Genomic DNA, 17,623 nt, shown 5'->3' with positions numbered 1-17,623 from the left:
TTAAGAAAAGATATCGTTTCGAGAGTTTCACTCGTCGAGGTCCATTACAATAACAATGGATGCGCCTCGACGTAGTGTCGTAGCTCTTTTGTTGAAAAAAAAGTCGTTTCGACGATAAGCGATCGGGTTAGCTCGAAATTGCCTCTTTATTAACTCGCGATACGCATCGCCATTCCCACGCGTTAATCTGGAAAATTTCGACTCATTTTTTTCTCTTCCTCATCATCATCATCGGTCACACATACAAGCTCGAAATTTTTAATAGCAATACTAATGACAAACGAGATGACTAGTAATGTGCATACATCGCAGTACGGCGGTCGGGAAACGTTCTACAATTACCCGCGTGGCAGTTGTGTGGTGCACTAAACGTTCTCGGATGTCTTTCGCGGTTTTACCGTTAAAAGACTCGCGACTCGCGTTGTTCCTAGCCTAGCGCGCGACACCTATGTACGTACTATATATATAATGCATGTGCCGCTACTGCTGTGTGTTGCCTTTTTTCCGTAACGCAAAACTTCGCGATCTAACATCCGATATACATCGTTTTTTCTCGTTTCCTTTTTTTTGTGCTCTCTACTTTTCGTTTAATAAGATTAAACGACGACGATGGCAAAAGACGGAAATAGAATACCAGCGCGAGCTGGTGAGAAGCTTTTGCTTGAAATAAAAGAAGAAGAAAAAACGGAGCTTCTTTTTCGGGACTCAATTTTTGTTTGTTTGTATGCGGCATCGACGAGTTAATTAGAGCAGCATGGCGCTCATTATCTGTCGAATATTACGATGCTGTATGGCTTTCGAATTTTCCAATCGTTGGGCGTTTTAGGAAGAATACGTTTTTTAAATAAAGGTTTTTTAAATTTGAGAAACGTACCTTGTGATTTGGTATTTTATTCCAGTTGATGGTCTTCATTTTCGTCCTCGGTGTCGGTATCTCTTGCTGAGGCAGTAGCTTGGCGTCGTTGGGGGGCTCGGGCGAGGGCGCCTTCGACACTTCCGGCTCCAATTGCAATCGCTCGGTCCTCAGTCGATTGTTTGGAACCATGAAGGGAGGCGGCGCGGGTGGGCCACCATTGCCACCTCTTCCCATGGAACCTCCTACTCCTCCTCCTCCCATGCTCATCATCATCTTCGGTGGTGGTGGTGGCGGTGGAGCAGCAGCAGCCGGAGTCACGGAAAAATTCGGCAACGGCGGCGGAGTCGGCAGAGCCAGCTTCGGCTGCAGCAGTGGTGCTGGTGGCGGAGGCGGCGGTGGAGGCACCGAACCTGCTGGCGACGATGGTGCCTTTCGACCGCTCGACGCTGGATTGCTAACCGAAGCCGTGGCTGTGGTATTGCCGCCTCCGCTTGCAGCGACGCCGAGGCCGCTGCTGCCACCCCCGCACATCTGATCGGTCGTCCGACAGTGACAGCATAGGTTCGTCTGTACACACACGTAAACGCATAAATTAGCATAGAGTCTTGTAGGAGAAGAAGAAGAAGAAGAAAAAAACAACAAACCGATTTCGTTAAATATATTCCGCGTGCGAGTATGATTCGGCCGTTCTGAATAATATATAGATATATCGGCACACTCGAGCGAATGGTTTAAGGCATTATTTTTAATTCTGGATTCTTTGTTATTTTCACTTTCGAGAAACCGGAAACGAAAATATGAACGCGACGGCGACGACGAAGATGCATCTTCGATAAGTATAACGTATAAGCGTTGTCGCGTGCGAGACAGCAATTAGTTATTTTTCACTCACGGCTCATTTACGAATATATATGAGTTTAAGTAGCCACTTATGCAATTGAATATTCAAATTACTACTCGATGAGATAAACGACGATTATAGATCGACTGTATACCGACTCGAGGAGAAAAGATGAAAAATCATCGGTCCGTAGGGCTTCTCGATTTCGTCTGTGCGTATACGTCTGTGAGCTCGCCCGCGTTGACATATAACCACTTGAAAATCCCGGAAACTACCTGCAGCGAAAACAAAACGACGGGCATAAATACGCTCATGTGCTTACATACGCTCGCTCTCGCTCTCTAAGTAGGTCGAAAAGTCTCTATTTTTAAAATCTGGAACTAAACCATAACTGCCTAGCCTTTAAAGCGCGAGGTAGCGATATAATTTGCAGGGCAGTAACAAAACGTATACATAGACGCGTATTCCGAGCGGTATTATATATACCAGCGATACGTTGCGTTTGCGATATTAACGCAGAAAAAAAAATAATTGAATGCAGGCCGATAAAATGCGAGATGTATGTGACGCGCATCTCGTACATTCATACAAATGTATCTCGTATTTTTCCACCTCCTTTCACTTGGCTGTGCCTCGACTCACAAGTCATCCGCCCGTGCCAGAGAGAAAGAGAGATAAAGATACATAGAAAACTAAATGTTTCCTGGACTCTATTACCTATTGGACTGCCTAATGGCTTTTAGATATGTTTGTAATAAGTACGCGAAGCTTCTCGTTCGGGGTGACTGAACGGCGCAGTGAATGACCGGCGTGGCAATCACGTGTGACGATCCGGCTGAGAAAAGGGAGCTTTTTTTTATTTACTATTTTTGCCGAGCCGACTTACTTGCAAGCTAGGCGATCTCAGGAGTTTGGTGGCATCCTCCCGGCTCTCGAGCAGAGTTGCGCGATGGACCAACGTCTCGGCGGTGTCCCAGGCAAGATCGCTTGCCGGCTCTTTCGGATCGAGTCTCAGCAGATGCTGAAGCAGGCTCAGAAATGCGATTTCCTGCGGTGTGTCGGCGACCTGCAGAACAGAATAAAATTCAGAAATTACACGTCGATTGCAAGATGTGCGTTTTGATTCGTAATGCATGATGTCCAGGTCGGTGTCGCTGCGTTTAGAAGTATAACCGCGGTATACTTAGATAGGTACACTTTAAAGATCGTAGTGTAAGTATACATTTTGATGCATACATACACAAATTTTTATAAATGTATGTAAACCGCTGTTTTTAGGGAGCTTCAAATATGACCATGACATTCAAATGTGAGATATTTAAAATTATTCAAAAATTTTTATTATTTAAATTGAAAAAAACGCATAATGTAAAAAAGTAATGCTTATGAATTAGTAAGTGCATTGTGTATTTCATTTCTTATACCCCACCGTGAAATAATAGTAGGACAACATATTTAATAAACATTCAAGGGCGGCAAAAAGTCTATAAAAATTTCAACAGCAGTTGACCAAGTTCGCAAAGTATTGTAATGCTTTATATCGTTTAAATACTTTTGTAGTTTTGTACGGTACGCATGTAACTGTTGCATTTTAACGTTCTCACGTGAACATATCGTTTTAAACTAAGATGGATCCTAGAATAGATCCTGATTACAAAAATTTTCAAAAAACTATAAAATTTTGGGAAAAGAATTTTCCATGGACCAGTAGGATCTTCAATATTACGTTTCTATACCCTTTCCAAAATAAAATCGTGCAAATACTTGGTAATTTTACCCTATGTTTATGCTTGCTTCTTTCGTTACCCATCAAGGTACGTATTTATAACATATCACAAACTTCACCATCAGTAATAATCGCTATCTATTTAGATAGTGGAACTCTTCAATGAAAAAGAAAATGTGATACAATTTAGCACCTTTATCGAAGTAATACTTCAGTTAGTAGCTTTTATAACTATGATGATTTCTTACATGTTTTTGATAAGCTCTAAAAGACAGGTAAAACCTTTTTTTCTAGACTGTTTTTCAAACGAGTAATAATGCATATTTTTTATTTTATTTCAAATAAAAATAAGGTATATATGAACTTAATAGTGATGTGTAGAATATGGTCTGCAAATACAGAGGATATGCAAGAAATGATGATGAAATTAATGAAAAAAGGATATTATATATTCAATCTTCAAGCGGGTCAGCAATTACAGTTTACAAGTAAAATGTTGAATTAAATTTATTTATTACGATATTTTATAGGGTTGTTACTTCTATTGTGTATGAGTTTTGGAATAGCTCCAGTAGCTATTCCGTCCTTCTTGACTTGGTCAATTTCAGGCAATCTGACTTTTGAAAAAACACTTCCTTTTCACACAGAATTTTTCGTCGATAAAGATGAATACTTTTATCACATTTTTGCAGCTCAACTATTTTTAATATTTATTTAGAGTTTATTAATGGGATCCCTGAATTATTTCCATTGCTGGGGTATCATTTTTATTATTTGTCAAATTCGGTGTTTACAGTACGTAATAATAGCAGGAAAACGTTTAAAATTGAGTGCAATGTATGAAAAGATTTTGATAAATACATTCAATTTATACTTCAGATGCAATTTCAAAAGGATGAATGAGGCATACAACGAAAAAGTGGCGATTGATGAAAAAAATGCAAATACATGGGTTTGCAATCAACTTAAAGATTTAGTTCGTACGCATCAAACTTGTATCGAGTAAGTTAAGTAGTATAATTAAGATCCGTTCTGTTTTTTAAATCGTTGTAAATTTTAGTTTCTACATTATGGCACGAAAATTGAGTAACCCAGTGATGATGATTATTATAGTTGGTTGTAGTTGCATGATTGTCTTGTCGGGTACCGCGGTATGTTTTGAGTTGGTTAACCGATTTGAAATTTTCAACTCAACGAATATTTTTATGAATATAGATGGTAATCTTATTGGAAACAGATTTGACAGGAGCAGCAAAAATGTTGTTTGCATTTTGTATGACTTTGTGTACTATGATTTTTATTTGTATTCCTAGTCAAGTCTTGACAATCGCTAGTGAGGATTTTTACACTTCAAGGTACTTTTGAGCGTAAGTCATTCACTTTTATTTAAGATAATTTAATAATCAAATTATTATTTTACTAAAGTTGTGGAATGAATGATAAAGTTCATTCGCCAAATTCACGGAACATGTTATTATTCATAATGATGAGATCTATAAAGCCTTTTGTAATTACTGCTGGACCAACTATAGAATTAAATTTTGAAACCTGTAGCACTGTAATTTGTTTTAATTTTTACACGCATGAAAGGGTCTTGAAATTATGAAACGATTTTAATTGAAACTATTTCTTTCAGATAATAAAAACGGCTATGTCATATGTAGCGGCATTTAGATATATTTACATTTCGCAATAACTTTTTTTCTCTAATTTATACTTTGTACGTGATATATTTTGCAACAAGTGTACGAAGCAGACGATTTACTTAGGAATATTTTGCACCTCAGTTGTTGAGTGACTATTTTCTTTTGTTTTTTATAAATAATTTAATAGTTGATTAAAAATTAACGCATAAAATCAACACGTGCTGCTGTATTTTAATGAAATCCATTAAATATTTCAAAAACGGTGAAATTGACAAAATGATATCATTGATCCGAAATTTTGGAGAAACATTGTTAATAAAAATTTGTTTAAAAAAAATCCTTCACACATTTTGTTCGGGCTCGACAACAATGCCGCTCAGCGTACACCGGGACAAGCGTGAAAATTAATTGCAGATAAATTCTTCGCGCGCCGGGCGCGACACTTATCATACACTGGACTAAAATATATATTTTACATTTGATAAAAAGGAGTCGCGGTCAAGTGAGTCACGCGTAATAATGCCGTACAATACGCGGTAGGTATGGTAAGTGCGATACGCGTGCGCGGCATGCGTATACACCAGCGTATTTAACTTCGCGAGGTGCGTACGTAAAACGTGTTTGTCATTATTCTCCTGCTCCTAAATATATATACCAACAGTGCTGTGGAAGCATGCGATAAACAGAGACGCACGCACCGCGTGAACTCGCGACTAGTTTTGGACGTGAGTATATAAAAATAGTTATTTATGTAACAAGTGCCCAAAAGGCGTTTTTGGGCACGAGTGTGCGGAAAAAGACACGAGTGCCGGCTATGCCGGCACGAGTGGGTGTTTTCTCCGCACACTGTGCGCAAAAAGCTGGGCACGTGTTGCATACAAAATTTTATGCAATAGGAGACGAAAAATACTTTCATTTAAATGAGGCGTTTTACCGCACACCCTTGTCCAAAATGAGGCATTTTACTGCACACAAGTGCCCAAAAACGCTTTTTGCGCACTAAAAAATGTGCGAAAAAAGACATTTTTCGTCATACTATTGCATAAAACATCTTTGTTGCGAGCCGTAGAATTACAAAAAAACTAATGAAAAATCAAGAAAAGCGAGAAAACACAGTAGTCTCAATGCCTCAGTGTATCGGCAGGCCTTTCGTCGTCGGGCTACTTGGCAATGCCAACTTACATATTATTACAGACATATACACAATGCGATGCTAATCACATGCATAGGCGAGTGCCAAGCCCTAATGTTTATGGCTAAGAGGGATTACGCCTTGAACGTCATAATGACATCACATACACATACACACAATTATTATTACATACGAGAAGCAACCTTCGTTACTGCCATTCCATTGTACCTCGATGTAATCGTATATAAGTGCGAACACATGCCGATTCATATCTACGATGGTTTTTATTTGGCTTAAAAAATATTCGTTCGTGGAACGGCCAGAAAAAAGGCAAAAAATAAAGGAGAGAAAAATCAATGAAATTCGAACTCACCTGTCCGAGAATCGCATAGAAAACATCGACGTGGGAGGATAGATCGATGCCCGGTGGTCCTTGATTCGCTAGCACCTCATCGGTGTCGCGCTGATCGTCGAAGACATCGAGTTGCACCCTCAGCTCGGGAACGTGATTTTTCTCCTTGCTGAAAACAGCATGATTTTTACCGTCTCTAATGACACCGGTACAGAACAGCATATGCATTATTAATGCCTCTTATTTTTTTTTCACGAATTTTTTCACGTATCACCACACATTGTAATATACACACAGACACACACTGACACTCGCACGCATGCACTCCAGAGGGCAGAGCGCGACGACGCGTACGTCGGGCAGTGCTTCGAATAATGGACTGGGTACGAGGTGTTTTGTATTACCTATGGGGACCCGCTCGTTCGCATATACACACACGCGTTCGTATTATTATACGGCCGTCGCGTCGAATTGTGAACGTACATACGTATGGGCCGCGCCGGATGAGCGCAGTTAAAAAACATGCACGACGATAAGTACTCGTGTGTGCTTGCGCCTATGTGTGTACTGCGCACGAGCCGCCGTTACTCAACGCCACCGCGCATCTGTATCTCCGTACCTGCGGTACCACCACCACCACCATTGCATCGGCAGCGATCATAACGGAGAGGTAAAAAAAAAAAAATGAAACGAAAAGAAGCTCGCCGCGAGACTGTACATTGTGATTACAAGGCGACTTATTGTCTTAGTTGGCCTTTTTCGTGTGTATGTGTGCGTTCGTATACGCATGTTTGCGTACGGCGTTTTTAACTTATCGATACCATTATACTATTATAAGTGGGATATTAGAGTTCAACGAGCGGCCTCATCTCGCCTCTATAAGATGAGCTCTGCCGCGGAGAGTCGTTTTAGAAGGAATTAATTCCAAGCCCGATAAGTGTGTTATGACTTTCGACTTTTTCCTTTTGTCTCTCGCGCGTATGTACATCGGAGCGAGAGCCGTATACGCATAACGCGAGATTGTATTATATTGTTCGCAATGCGCGCAAATATGTTCATATATATAATATCGAAGAAGATAAATTGTGCGTGAGCGCAAATAGATGATTGAACGAAATTGACCGTGAGTATCGAGTTTGTTGCTTTACAACGAGGAGGACTGCTCTCTGCTCGTGTGTCTGCTTGCATATATCGAATTACTGGCCGATTGACTCGTTTATTATAGACATCTATAGGATGTATGTGTACGCACAAATTTTTCTCATACCGTTTGAGGTCGGTGTATTTTTTTTTATATTTCATAATACTATGAAACTGATTTTGATCGAGTGGCGTTAAAATTTAAAGGAATTTTTTCGTAAAAACGAATCCGTTGTACACCCGCTCGCATGAATGTTTACGGAAAGCAAGCGAAAATCAAATCATATATAACGATGATTAACGATCGGCGAGTTGACAGGATTAATCGTTGTACCGTTGTAAAATTTCGGGTCAGTAATCTCGGTCTCTCTCTCTCTCTCTAACGTTGTGATCGTTATAATAAACGAGCGATTGTATGTGTGTACGAGTGCAAAAATGTTCAAATGACCGTTTAATGTAACAACATCATCATCAGCAGCATCATGGGAGTCACTTATATACGGAGCTGTACGCGCTCCTCTCGTAGTCGTCGTATACTCGCATGCATATGTATATCTGTCAGAAATTTCAACCACTTATTTTAGGGCGGTCATTTTAAATATAAACCCACGGAGATCCGTACGGCGTGTGTGCATGAGTGCCTGTGCTATATAACTCGGTGTGTGTATACGTATGTATGTATGTGTGTGAATCACTGCATTTCTCGCGCGAGCTCCACGAGTTGATTATTATAGGCTTTCGCTTATTTTCGTGTCCCTCGCTTATATACACCGCACACGCACCGCACTACCGTACGCAAATGTGTACGCACACATACACATACTTTCTTTCCCGTAACGTTCAATTGCAAATATACGCGCGCGTATATATCTACGTACTCATTCGTGCGCGCGGCTATGTGTAGACGATCCCGCTTTGCGCTGCCCGACGAGTATACGCGAATAATTGAATAATCAGAGCAGCTGATTGTCTTCTTTTTTTTTCGTTATTTGTATACCGTAAGCCTTAACGCTACTCCAGGGCTTGATTTATCGTAATATCATAATAAATTCCGGACACTGGATAAAAGCCGTGCGCACGCACACATGCACACGTATAAATATATTATAATAAAATATACAAATGCCCGGTGTGTGCGTATAGCTGGTGGAATGACTGGGCTCTTTACAAAAGCGAGGATGACAAATTTAGAGGCGAGAAATTACCCCTACTTTAAGCCTGCGCGCGAGAGAGATACGGGACACCGATTCGCATACGTATATTCTTATGTATTTTCTATCATAATGTAGCACACGCGCAACGAACGATCCCGAGAGCCGCGCGACACACAGAGTTCGAATTTTATATACAATGTATATTATAAGTTAAGCCTCTGTATGCGCGCGACAGCGGCTCCTCGTTTAGTTGGCGAAAATGACTTCTAAGTATCGGCTATTTTTAAATAGTAGACATTCTCTTGGCTTTTTTATTTCTTCTCCACGGGCAGCAGCGACAAAACATATGTAAACCATGTGCGCTAGTGTCTCTCTCTCTCTCTCTCTCTCCATAGAGCAGCGCCAAAGGGAAATTTATTCTAAACACGCGAAAGAGAGTAAAGAAAGAGCGAAAGAAATGAGAAAGATAAAAGTGTATCGGCGCACAAGTCCGAATTCTTTTTCTATTTCTATCGGAAAAAAGGAGGCAAATAACAATAAACGTAGTGTTTAGGTATTCTGCCCATGGTGTCGCCGTCGCCGTCGTCCCCTTTCGTTAGAATATCGCATACATTCATCGATTCCAAGTAAAGATCGGTAATGGATATATAATTGTGACACAAACACACACCCAAAAGCTAGTACTCCCATGCGCGAGCTGCGAATCTCTTCGTGCAGGGCAGCAGCTGTCACTTTTATCTCGCGTGCACTTGAATATATTTCTTTTTCTCTACACTCGGCAAAAAGCAAAACACAAGACACAAAAAACGCGCATCGCGCACTACTATTACGATAAGGCTCGACGCGCAGCCAGAGCAGCTATCTCCTCTTTCTCTGTCTCGTGTGCGAGGCAGTATATATAATAATATCGGCTCGAGACGCTCTCGAGAGTCGCGCGCTGCTGCTACGCTACTTGCGCGTACGGCGTTTGGATTCCAACTGCGAGTCTGAAGTTCGAAGCGCAGCTCCTAAGGCCGCGCACCGCGCCGTACCGCACGAGGCTCCGCATACATAAAAGCTGGAAGCTCTTCGATTTGCGGCCGGCTTCGAGTTGGCTTTTACTGCTACTACTGTACCGTCGTTGCAGGTGCACATTATACGCGTGTGAGTGTATGTATCCGGCGACGACGGCGACGATGCTCGCGGGTTAATTTCGTCTTTTCTCTCTGCCCGCCCGCCGCCGACGACGACCAAGACTCTTCCCTGTGCGTCGCCGCTCCTCGTCTCTCTCTCTCTCTCTCTTTCTCTCTCTTTCTTGCAAGCTGCATAGTGTACTAGGCCTAAAGGTCACTAGGAATGTGCGAGAGTCTATTTTGTCGCCGCAAAGAGAGAGAGAGAGAGAGAGAGAGAGAAACGAGCAAAAGAGATGTGTCTTTTATGCGAATGTGTGTGACGGCACTTTCCATGATATGCTTTCTTCGAGCGGAGGCACACACGAGTCGATGACTACGGCGGGGAACGTCGTCCATAGCTGCTCGAGCCTTGGATTTAGGTCGTTCGTTTTTCTCGTTTTTTTCCATTTTACTTCTTTTTTTTCGATCATTTGTTTCCGAAAATATACAACTTCTCTCCATGATTTGTTCCGAATTACGTCTTTATAGTAATCGCACGGTGGATACCCTACAAACGCTTCCTCGGTGAAAGACAAAATTTACTTAAGCTGCTCGCTAACAGCTTGAACTATATTATCATAGCAATCGGTTCGAGAATCGATGCGCTTCGGACTTTCTTTATACCGATTGATTTCCATTGTCGCACGCGTTACGTATATACACACACTCACACTCACACATACATATATAGGGCTTTTCAATGCTCGAGATAAACATGGTTTTTCAATCAGAGTCCCGCGCGCTACTCCGAAAACTTTCGCGAGCCGCGCGGAGCAATCGCAATATTCTCGAAAATATTCAAACAAAAAGCTGTGGTTAAACCATCGTATCTCTACTACTACTACTACTGCTACTGCTGCTGCTGCTGCTGCTGTATCTGTGTGTGTGTGCAGTCTGGAGTCTCTTATGTATATGAGCGTATTACAACTCGACGCCCCGATTATTCTGCGTATATCTTTGCGCTCTCGAAAGTTAATTATGGAAAATTAAATGTCAGCGATCGCGTCATATTGGAATTTTAAATGAGCCAGTATAGCGTTTGTATATAGGAGGCTGAGCAACAGCATCGGCATCAGCGGCAGCGCATATGCTCAGCCAATTTGAAATATTATCCCGTACTCTGCGCACTGCACTGCCTTACGTACGCGTACGCGTGTATATGTGTATAAGTTGCGTTTTTATAACTGCAGGTCTATATGCATCCATACACTCTGTATGTGTACGCATATGCACACGAGCATGCACGCACTTGCACATCGATTTCAATTTTATCCTATTACGCGTCGAGCTCTCCGTACGTATATGTTTATTAATGCGCGCGCCGTATATATTATATACATATATAGCAGCAATACTCACCGTAATTCGTTGAGAATCGGTAGGAGTTTCAGGCCTGTAAAGCAAACAAAGTATCGTCAGTATTATGCCTTATAGCTCGTGTATAGTATATGCGTTGTCCGCGTCGATTCCTTCGAGATATTAGAAAAAAATAAAAATCTAAAATAATTACAAGATGATTTTGAAAGACACAGTGAATTGCACACTCGGCCAAATGGATGTATGTTTTCATTGTGCGCATTTAGCCGAGTTATTTCAAATCTTGACGAGTATGTCGTCCGTACCGTGGACAGTGACAAGTTGTTATTTATGCACGTATAACATATATATCGGGTTATCAAAGGTGCATTATATACGTGTGCGCAGTACGCGCGCGAGCTGTACAGTGCATTTTGTGCCAATGGTTACAAAGAGCCCGAACAAAGGGGGCTAGATCGCGCAAGGAGAGAGTGAGAATTGTCGCTATATATACTATATATAGGTTCGCAAGCGAGACAGAGAGAGAGAGAGAAAGAGAGAGAGAGAGAAGGCACGAATGTATTATAATATGTTACGTATGCGCGAAATGCATGAGCTCGAGACCTACTTTATTACCCTTCGGATCGGATTACGCGCTTACATACGTGCAATAGCTCTAAATATCGAACGAAAGGAGCAGAAAAAAAATTTGTCTCTGCACGCGAGATAATTTACACCTTCTAGATGATGTATACACGGTTTAGATCGATATACAGCGTACAGCAAAGCTCCCTTTTTTTGTCTATCGAACCTACGATACCACGAGTGCATTATTGTCCAAGTACGCGAGGATCATCAGGGGGATGCACACGATACTCACCAATGAACTCGTTCCTCATGCGCACTCTGTCCTTGAGGCCGGGCGCGGATATGACCAAGCAGTTGATAAAGGCCAGCAGGGCCGTCTGGTAATCCTCCGAGTCGTGAGCTTGACCCAGCTCGTTCACCACGACGAGCAGACGGTAGCGCGCCTCTTTGCGATTCTAATATAAACACAATGATACAAACGCAGACGCATGTAGTACTATATATGAATGATAGGATTATAATGCAATATATGTACGTAGTATGCGCGTTCAAGTATATGATTGCAGCGGAGATCGGTGCTGCTGCTGCTCGAGAGAGTCAAGTGTGATTTCGTTCGCTCGGTTGTTGTTATATTGTCTCGCGAGGCGCCACCCGTAATACACGCGGTATGTGTATTAAATACAATATCGTTTTGTCGCTCGAAGTTAAATAAATCGATCTCGAGCGAAGGTACTTTTCACGAAGTCACTTTTATTGCAAAGTATAATATAAAATAATATAAACAAAGCGTTTTTACGAGAGCGCGCGCGTACGTAACTATACAGCGTATTTTGAAAGAAAACATAGTGTGTGTGCAATATCGCAATGAACTTGCACGCGCCGCGGCTATTGCAGCCAGTGATCGGCCCTGTGCGCATATCGGGCGTAATTAATTTATTGACTGTTAATTGCCGCGAGCAACTTATATATACCGAGTATTACATTATATATAAAGTACCTCGTTAGATATAATACGTATTTCTACGTGCACAGGAGAGAACGCGATATTGATCCAGGCGAGAGATTTTGTAAGATTATCAAGTCTCGTGTACGACTATAATCGCGAGAACCGAACGCTATATATACAGCACGGATCTTTTATCAAGGCGCACTCGGCGCGGTGTTTGTGTACCACCGAGTTATTTTGCAATTTTCGATAAAAATACTCGTCGTCGAGTGTGTGTATAAGTGCGATATTCACTTGCCCTATTATGTACTCGCCGTTAATTATGTATACCTTAAAGTGCGAATCGAACGACAAAAAAAAAACAGCGAACAAAAACAAAAATGGCTTAGAAGCCGGCGATAGCCATTTTCTGCTGTGGCTTCCGCGTTACACACCTCGTTTTACGTAATTAATTATCTCTACGCAATTTACCTGATAAATGTCGAGCGTATCGATGGCCCGCTGCCGGCCATCCTGACTGTAGACGCAGAGCGCCGAGAGCAGCTCAACAACTTGCTTCTTCACCCGGACGTTCGTTGTGTCCAAAGCTAAAGAGAGAAAAGCAGAGCATCGTCATCGTCGTGTATTTTATGAATTTATCAATCAACGACACATCGATCAAAGCCGTCAATGTGCGCAATAAGTGGATGATAGACAAATTTTTATTTCTTTTTATTAATTTTGCATATCTCATCTTCTTCTTACCAGATGCGAGCTTGTGACAGTAATCCGGATTATCGACGATGAAGTCCAGCCCGACGTGCGAATCCATGACTACGACGACGACGACGACGACGACAACGCCGGAGAGGAGAAGATCAGTACCACCGATTCTGCATCGTATTATTCGTCCGCGTGCCTACGATGATGCAGCCGCTGCGATCTATGCGCTGCAGTACTGCTGCTGGTGGCCACCGCCTCTGCTCCTGCTGCACCTCCTCCTCCGCCTCCTCCACCTTCTTCCTCGCTCACTGCTTCGCCGCAGCAGCCGTCCTGCAAAACACGAGCGAAAAAAAATAACATCCATTACTCTTCCTCGTTCAACCTTGGCTTTGAAGTTGTATGAAGCGAAGTAAAAAAAAAAAAAAAAAAAACAAGTTAATCTTTTTCCTAGGTCTGATACGGCACGTAATAGGAGCTCGCGTTGCACATTATTAGGAGTTGTGTGCGCGCGCGGCCGAGCGCGTGTATCTCTAATAGATTATTCGCCGTATGGCTGCTGCTGCTGCTGCTGCAGTGTAATATGCATGCATGTGGGTAAAGCCAGTCACGGGTGCCTTTATTATTATTCAATCGGATAGATAACAACGGTACTATTTTATAACGGCGCAGTGTTTGTGTGTGACTCCGTTTTGTAAATATATGTGTGTGTATCTCCGTAGGAGCGGGCGCAAAAACTTTGTCACAAACGCGGACGATATCGCTTGTATGGGGATACGATAGATTGTTTATTATTATATACATACGAATACGAACGCGGAATTCCAAATGTACCGATCTTACGTGAGCTCGAGCCTCTCTGTGTGAACAATCGGCACTAAACTTATTATAATGAGACGCTTCTCGATTTGGTGTTTGTATTTTGACGGGCCGCCGCCACCAGGTCGAATTAAAAAATTAATAAATTCTTAACGCGCGTACGTCAGACGAGGAAGCACGTGCCTGGGCGAGCGAGCGGTGTAACGGGCCTCCCCGATGGGTCGCACTTAATTTTTGTCACGCGTTTTCTCTATTCGAATTCATAAAACAGACGTAATAATGCATTATGACACTTGTGTGAAAGATCGGCCGTGGTCCTCCGCGGTGTACACGAGCATATAAGCATGGCAACGAGGTGCGAACTTTCACCTTTTGTATTTGTGCTCACTAGTACACATGCTTAATTCTCGAGAGATAAGTATACGTGTTGTTGCCTCGTACACACACTCTCGAGAGTCGAAAAGCAGCAGAAAAGAAAAGAAAAAAGAAGGGAAAGAAAGAAACAGACGTTCGGTCACCAATAACTGACTAGGCTGAAAATTATTGCGACGATATCGCAATAACGATCGACAATAAACGCGCGCGCGCGCGACACAATATCACGATGTCGCGAATAGTGTACTCTATAGCGTATAGCCGCTTGCGCGCGCGTGTCAACTTTCTTTGTGTTGTGCTTTAAAGAGTAGCATCTCTCCTCTCACGACAAATTATTTGCCGTGATCGAACATTTTTTCTCTCTCTCTCTCTCTCGCTCACTTACACTAGTCATCCGCATGTAACAGCAGCATCATAGTGGTAGTACTTTCTCTTTCCCCGCGCGCAAATCTGGACGTGTAAACGTGTGCCGTGGTGCTCTATGCTATATACGAGCCTGAGCGCATTATAATACAGCTGCGCTACAGATGTCTATTTCGTTCTTCATGGGCGACGCGAATTTTGTCAAACGAAAATTATCAGCGCTATAATATACTCGATATAATGTATAAAGATCGCGCGACAAAGACTTCCGGCTCTGGTCAAGTTTTTTATATACCACAAAAACCCGGATGGCGAATTTCCCACGCGCTCCTGGCAGCAGCAGCAACAGCGGCAGTGGTAGTTGTAGGCACTGGCCGCCGCCTCGTCCGCGCGCGTGTGCATATAACGTGCGCTACACACGCGTGATTTACGATCCTGCCCAGGCCAGGCGCAGCCAGAGAGGATAGGAGGTCTAGGCGATTTCTGCGACTGTTGCAGTGGCGGCGGCGGCTGCGGTGGCGACAGCAACGTATAAGAGCAGCAACTGATCGCGTATTCAAAATCGAAAACGTCGTCGATTTTTAGAATCGCTACGCTACGAGCGTGTCCTCATCGATTATTCATCACGTTCCCCCCTAGATATGTATGCACTAGTTCCTCCTCCTCCTCCTCCTCCTCCTCCTCCTTTGGCCGCCCGCATTTTGCTGTATATACAGCGCAGCCACGCGGAGACTCGAGTATATAATAGCATCTATGCGCGCGCGGAGATTCCACCAGTGTAAATACTCATAATCAACTTTCACTGCTGAATTAAATCATATGCCAATTCCATTTTTTTCCTCTTCCTCGTCTTCTACTTAACGAGAGCGTGACGAATATACTTTCCGTCGTAATAAGCCAAATGAAGCCTTTCGATGTAACGAGAACTCGTTAAAGAATCGAGTAGAAGTTCCGAGGGAAAAAACGGAAATCTCGAAGTTCGCGAGCGCGTCCTTGTCGAATGAAATTTCATAGTGAATTGAGCTCAACTCACTCACTCACGGCGCTCTGCGCTATCTCCTTGTTAATTAGTCGGTCGGCGTACGGCGCAAAGAAATAACCGTTTAGCACCTCCATTACTCATTACTCATCTCTCTCTCTCTCTCTCTCTCTGTCCGATTTACATGATAATTTTCGCCTAGTGCGCTTCGATCATATATTCAAACGAACCGCGCGCGCGCTCTAATAATTGTATAACACCTCCTTCGAGCTTATTATATTTATAAAACGTCGCGTCATTCATAAGCTGCGACCTACATTAATTCCGAGCTGTTTTACACGAACGCGAGTGGTTTTTTTCTACTTTTTTTCTTTTTATTCAATTTCCTTTCGCTGTTGATCACCTACGCACGAATATGGTCATTGACTTGTACGGGTTGTGGAAACAGCAAAAAGAAAAAAAAACAAATCCGTAAATCCTACAATGTCAATTCGCGACCTTGTTCGCGTCCACCTACCAATCGTGTGCGTTTTTTGTCACGCGTTGTATGTACGTATAACGCGGCATAAATGTGAACCCTCGCACCGACCCAGATTTCATTCCATGATTACGGTATTCCGTCCTGGAACGCGCAATAATATCGCAGGGATGAATAATGAGTATATCGTAACTCGATGAAACGCACCGCGGTGCACACGCGATGGAAGATGCAGCATCAGCGGCAGCATCAGCGGCAAAAAAAACACTCGATCAGCGATAATAATTTTCGATTCATCGATGCGTGCGCTGTAGCGCGCGGACGGGTCCGGAGAATTTTATCGATTAAGTATGGATATATAGTGCTGAATTAATGCGATAGCCCCCCGCGCGTTCAACTTATTTTTTGATCGACGTGACCACACGACGGCGACGCGCCGCTCGCGCGGAGCGATTCAAGTGCAGCGGAAGAGTCGTCTCGTGTCGTATTTGATGCGGCTCGTTGAAGATCGCCGCTATCTGTGTTTTTCTTCCTTTATATCATCGTGTAAGTCGCGAGCGGAGCCCGCGAAGTGTATAGCGCTGATATCTACGACGAACTTCTGAATCAACTTGTGTGCGTGTCTGTGAGAAAATTATATCATAAATATGGGATCGCGAGTCGTGTGCGAGTGTTTACCCACCTGAATTGACTTTGGCGTAGTAAGTATTATTTTCATTATATCATAACGTAGGCGCCGCTCGTGTCAAGTTTACAATGAAACTTCCGAATTTCATTGTTTCGCAATATATGTTATGCGTACTATAATAATGTTTGGAACGTATAGGCTATTGTTATTGTTGTATATGCCAAAAAATTCTACGACGCGACGAGTCGCGGTAATGATATATATCAGCTGCTATTAATTGAATTACACCATACGTGTGTAATAAACTAGTATACGCGCGTATCCTTGACCCCGGACTCAATAGGCCGCCGTTATAATTCTTCGCAAATAAGAAGAAAACGAGAGCGAGCCGAGAGCAAAAGGCAGCAGCAGAAGAAGACGAAGAAAAAAAAAAGAAAAACGAGAACCAAGCTCA

General features: G+C 42.7%; 1 protein-coding gene across 2 annotated transcripts in view; it reads right to left on the bottom strand.

Annotated features, from left to right (window-relative positions):
- LOC106652309 (formin-J) overlaps positions 1–17,623 on the bottom strand; it is a 46,509-nt gene that overhangs the window by 8,363 nt on the left and 20,523 nt on the right. For both annotated transcript variants that reach the window (XM_014371195.2, XM_023460985.1), the window contains exons 2-8: positions 13,573–13,860; positions 13,300–13,415; positions 12,175–12,337; positions 11,358–11,391; positions 6,575–6,722; positions 2,584–2,763; positions 875–1,423 (exon numbers count right to left, since the gene is read on the bottom strand). In XM_014371195.2, the coding sequence (XP_014226681.1) occupies positions 875–1,423; positions 2,584–2,763; positions 6,575–6,722; positions 11,358–11,391; positions 12,175–12,337; positions 13,300–13,415; positions 13,573–13,639 (1,257 nt within the window). In that variant the 5' untranslated portion in view covers positions 13,640–13,860. The remainder of the gene's footprint in view (positions 1–874; positions 1,424–2,583; positions 2,764–6,574; positions 6,723–11,357; positions 11,392–12,174; positions 12,338–13,299; positions 13,416–13,572; positions 13,861–17,623) is intronic.

Source organism: Trichogramma pretiosum, unplaced genomic scaffold (genome assembly GCF_000599845.2).
Source record: "Trichogramma pretiosum strain Unisexual culture from Peru unplaced genomic scaffold, Tpre_2.0 scaffold18, whole genome shotgun sequence".
Classification (NCBI taxonomy): Eukaryota; Metazoa; Arthropoda; class Insecta; order Hymenoptera; family Trichogrammatidae; genus Trichogramma; species Trichogramma pretiosum.
The sequence above is the reverse complement of the archived record's forward strand: the minus strand, read 5'-3'. Positions and strand labels throughout refer to the sequence as shown.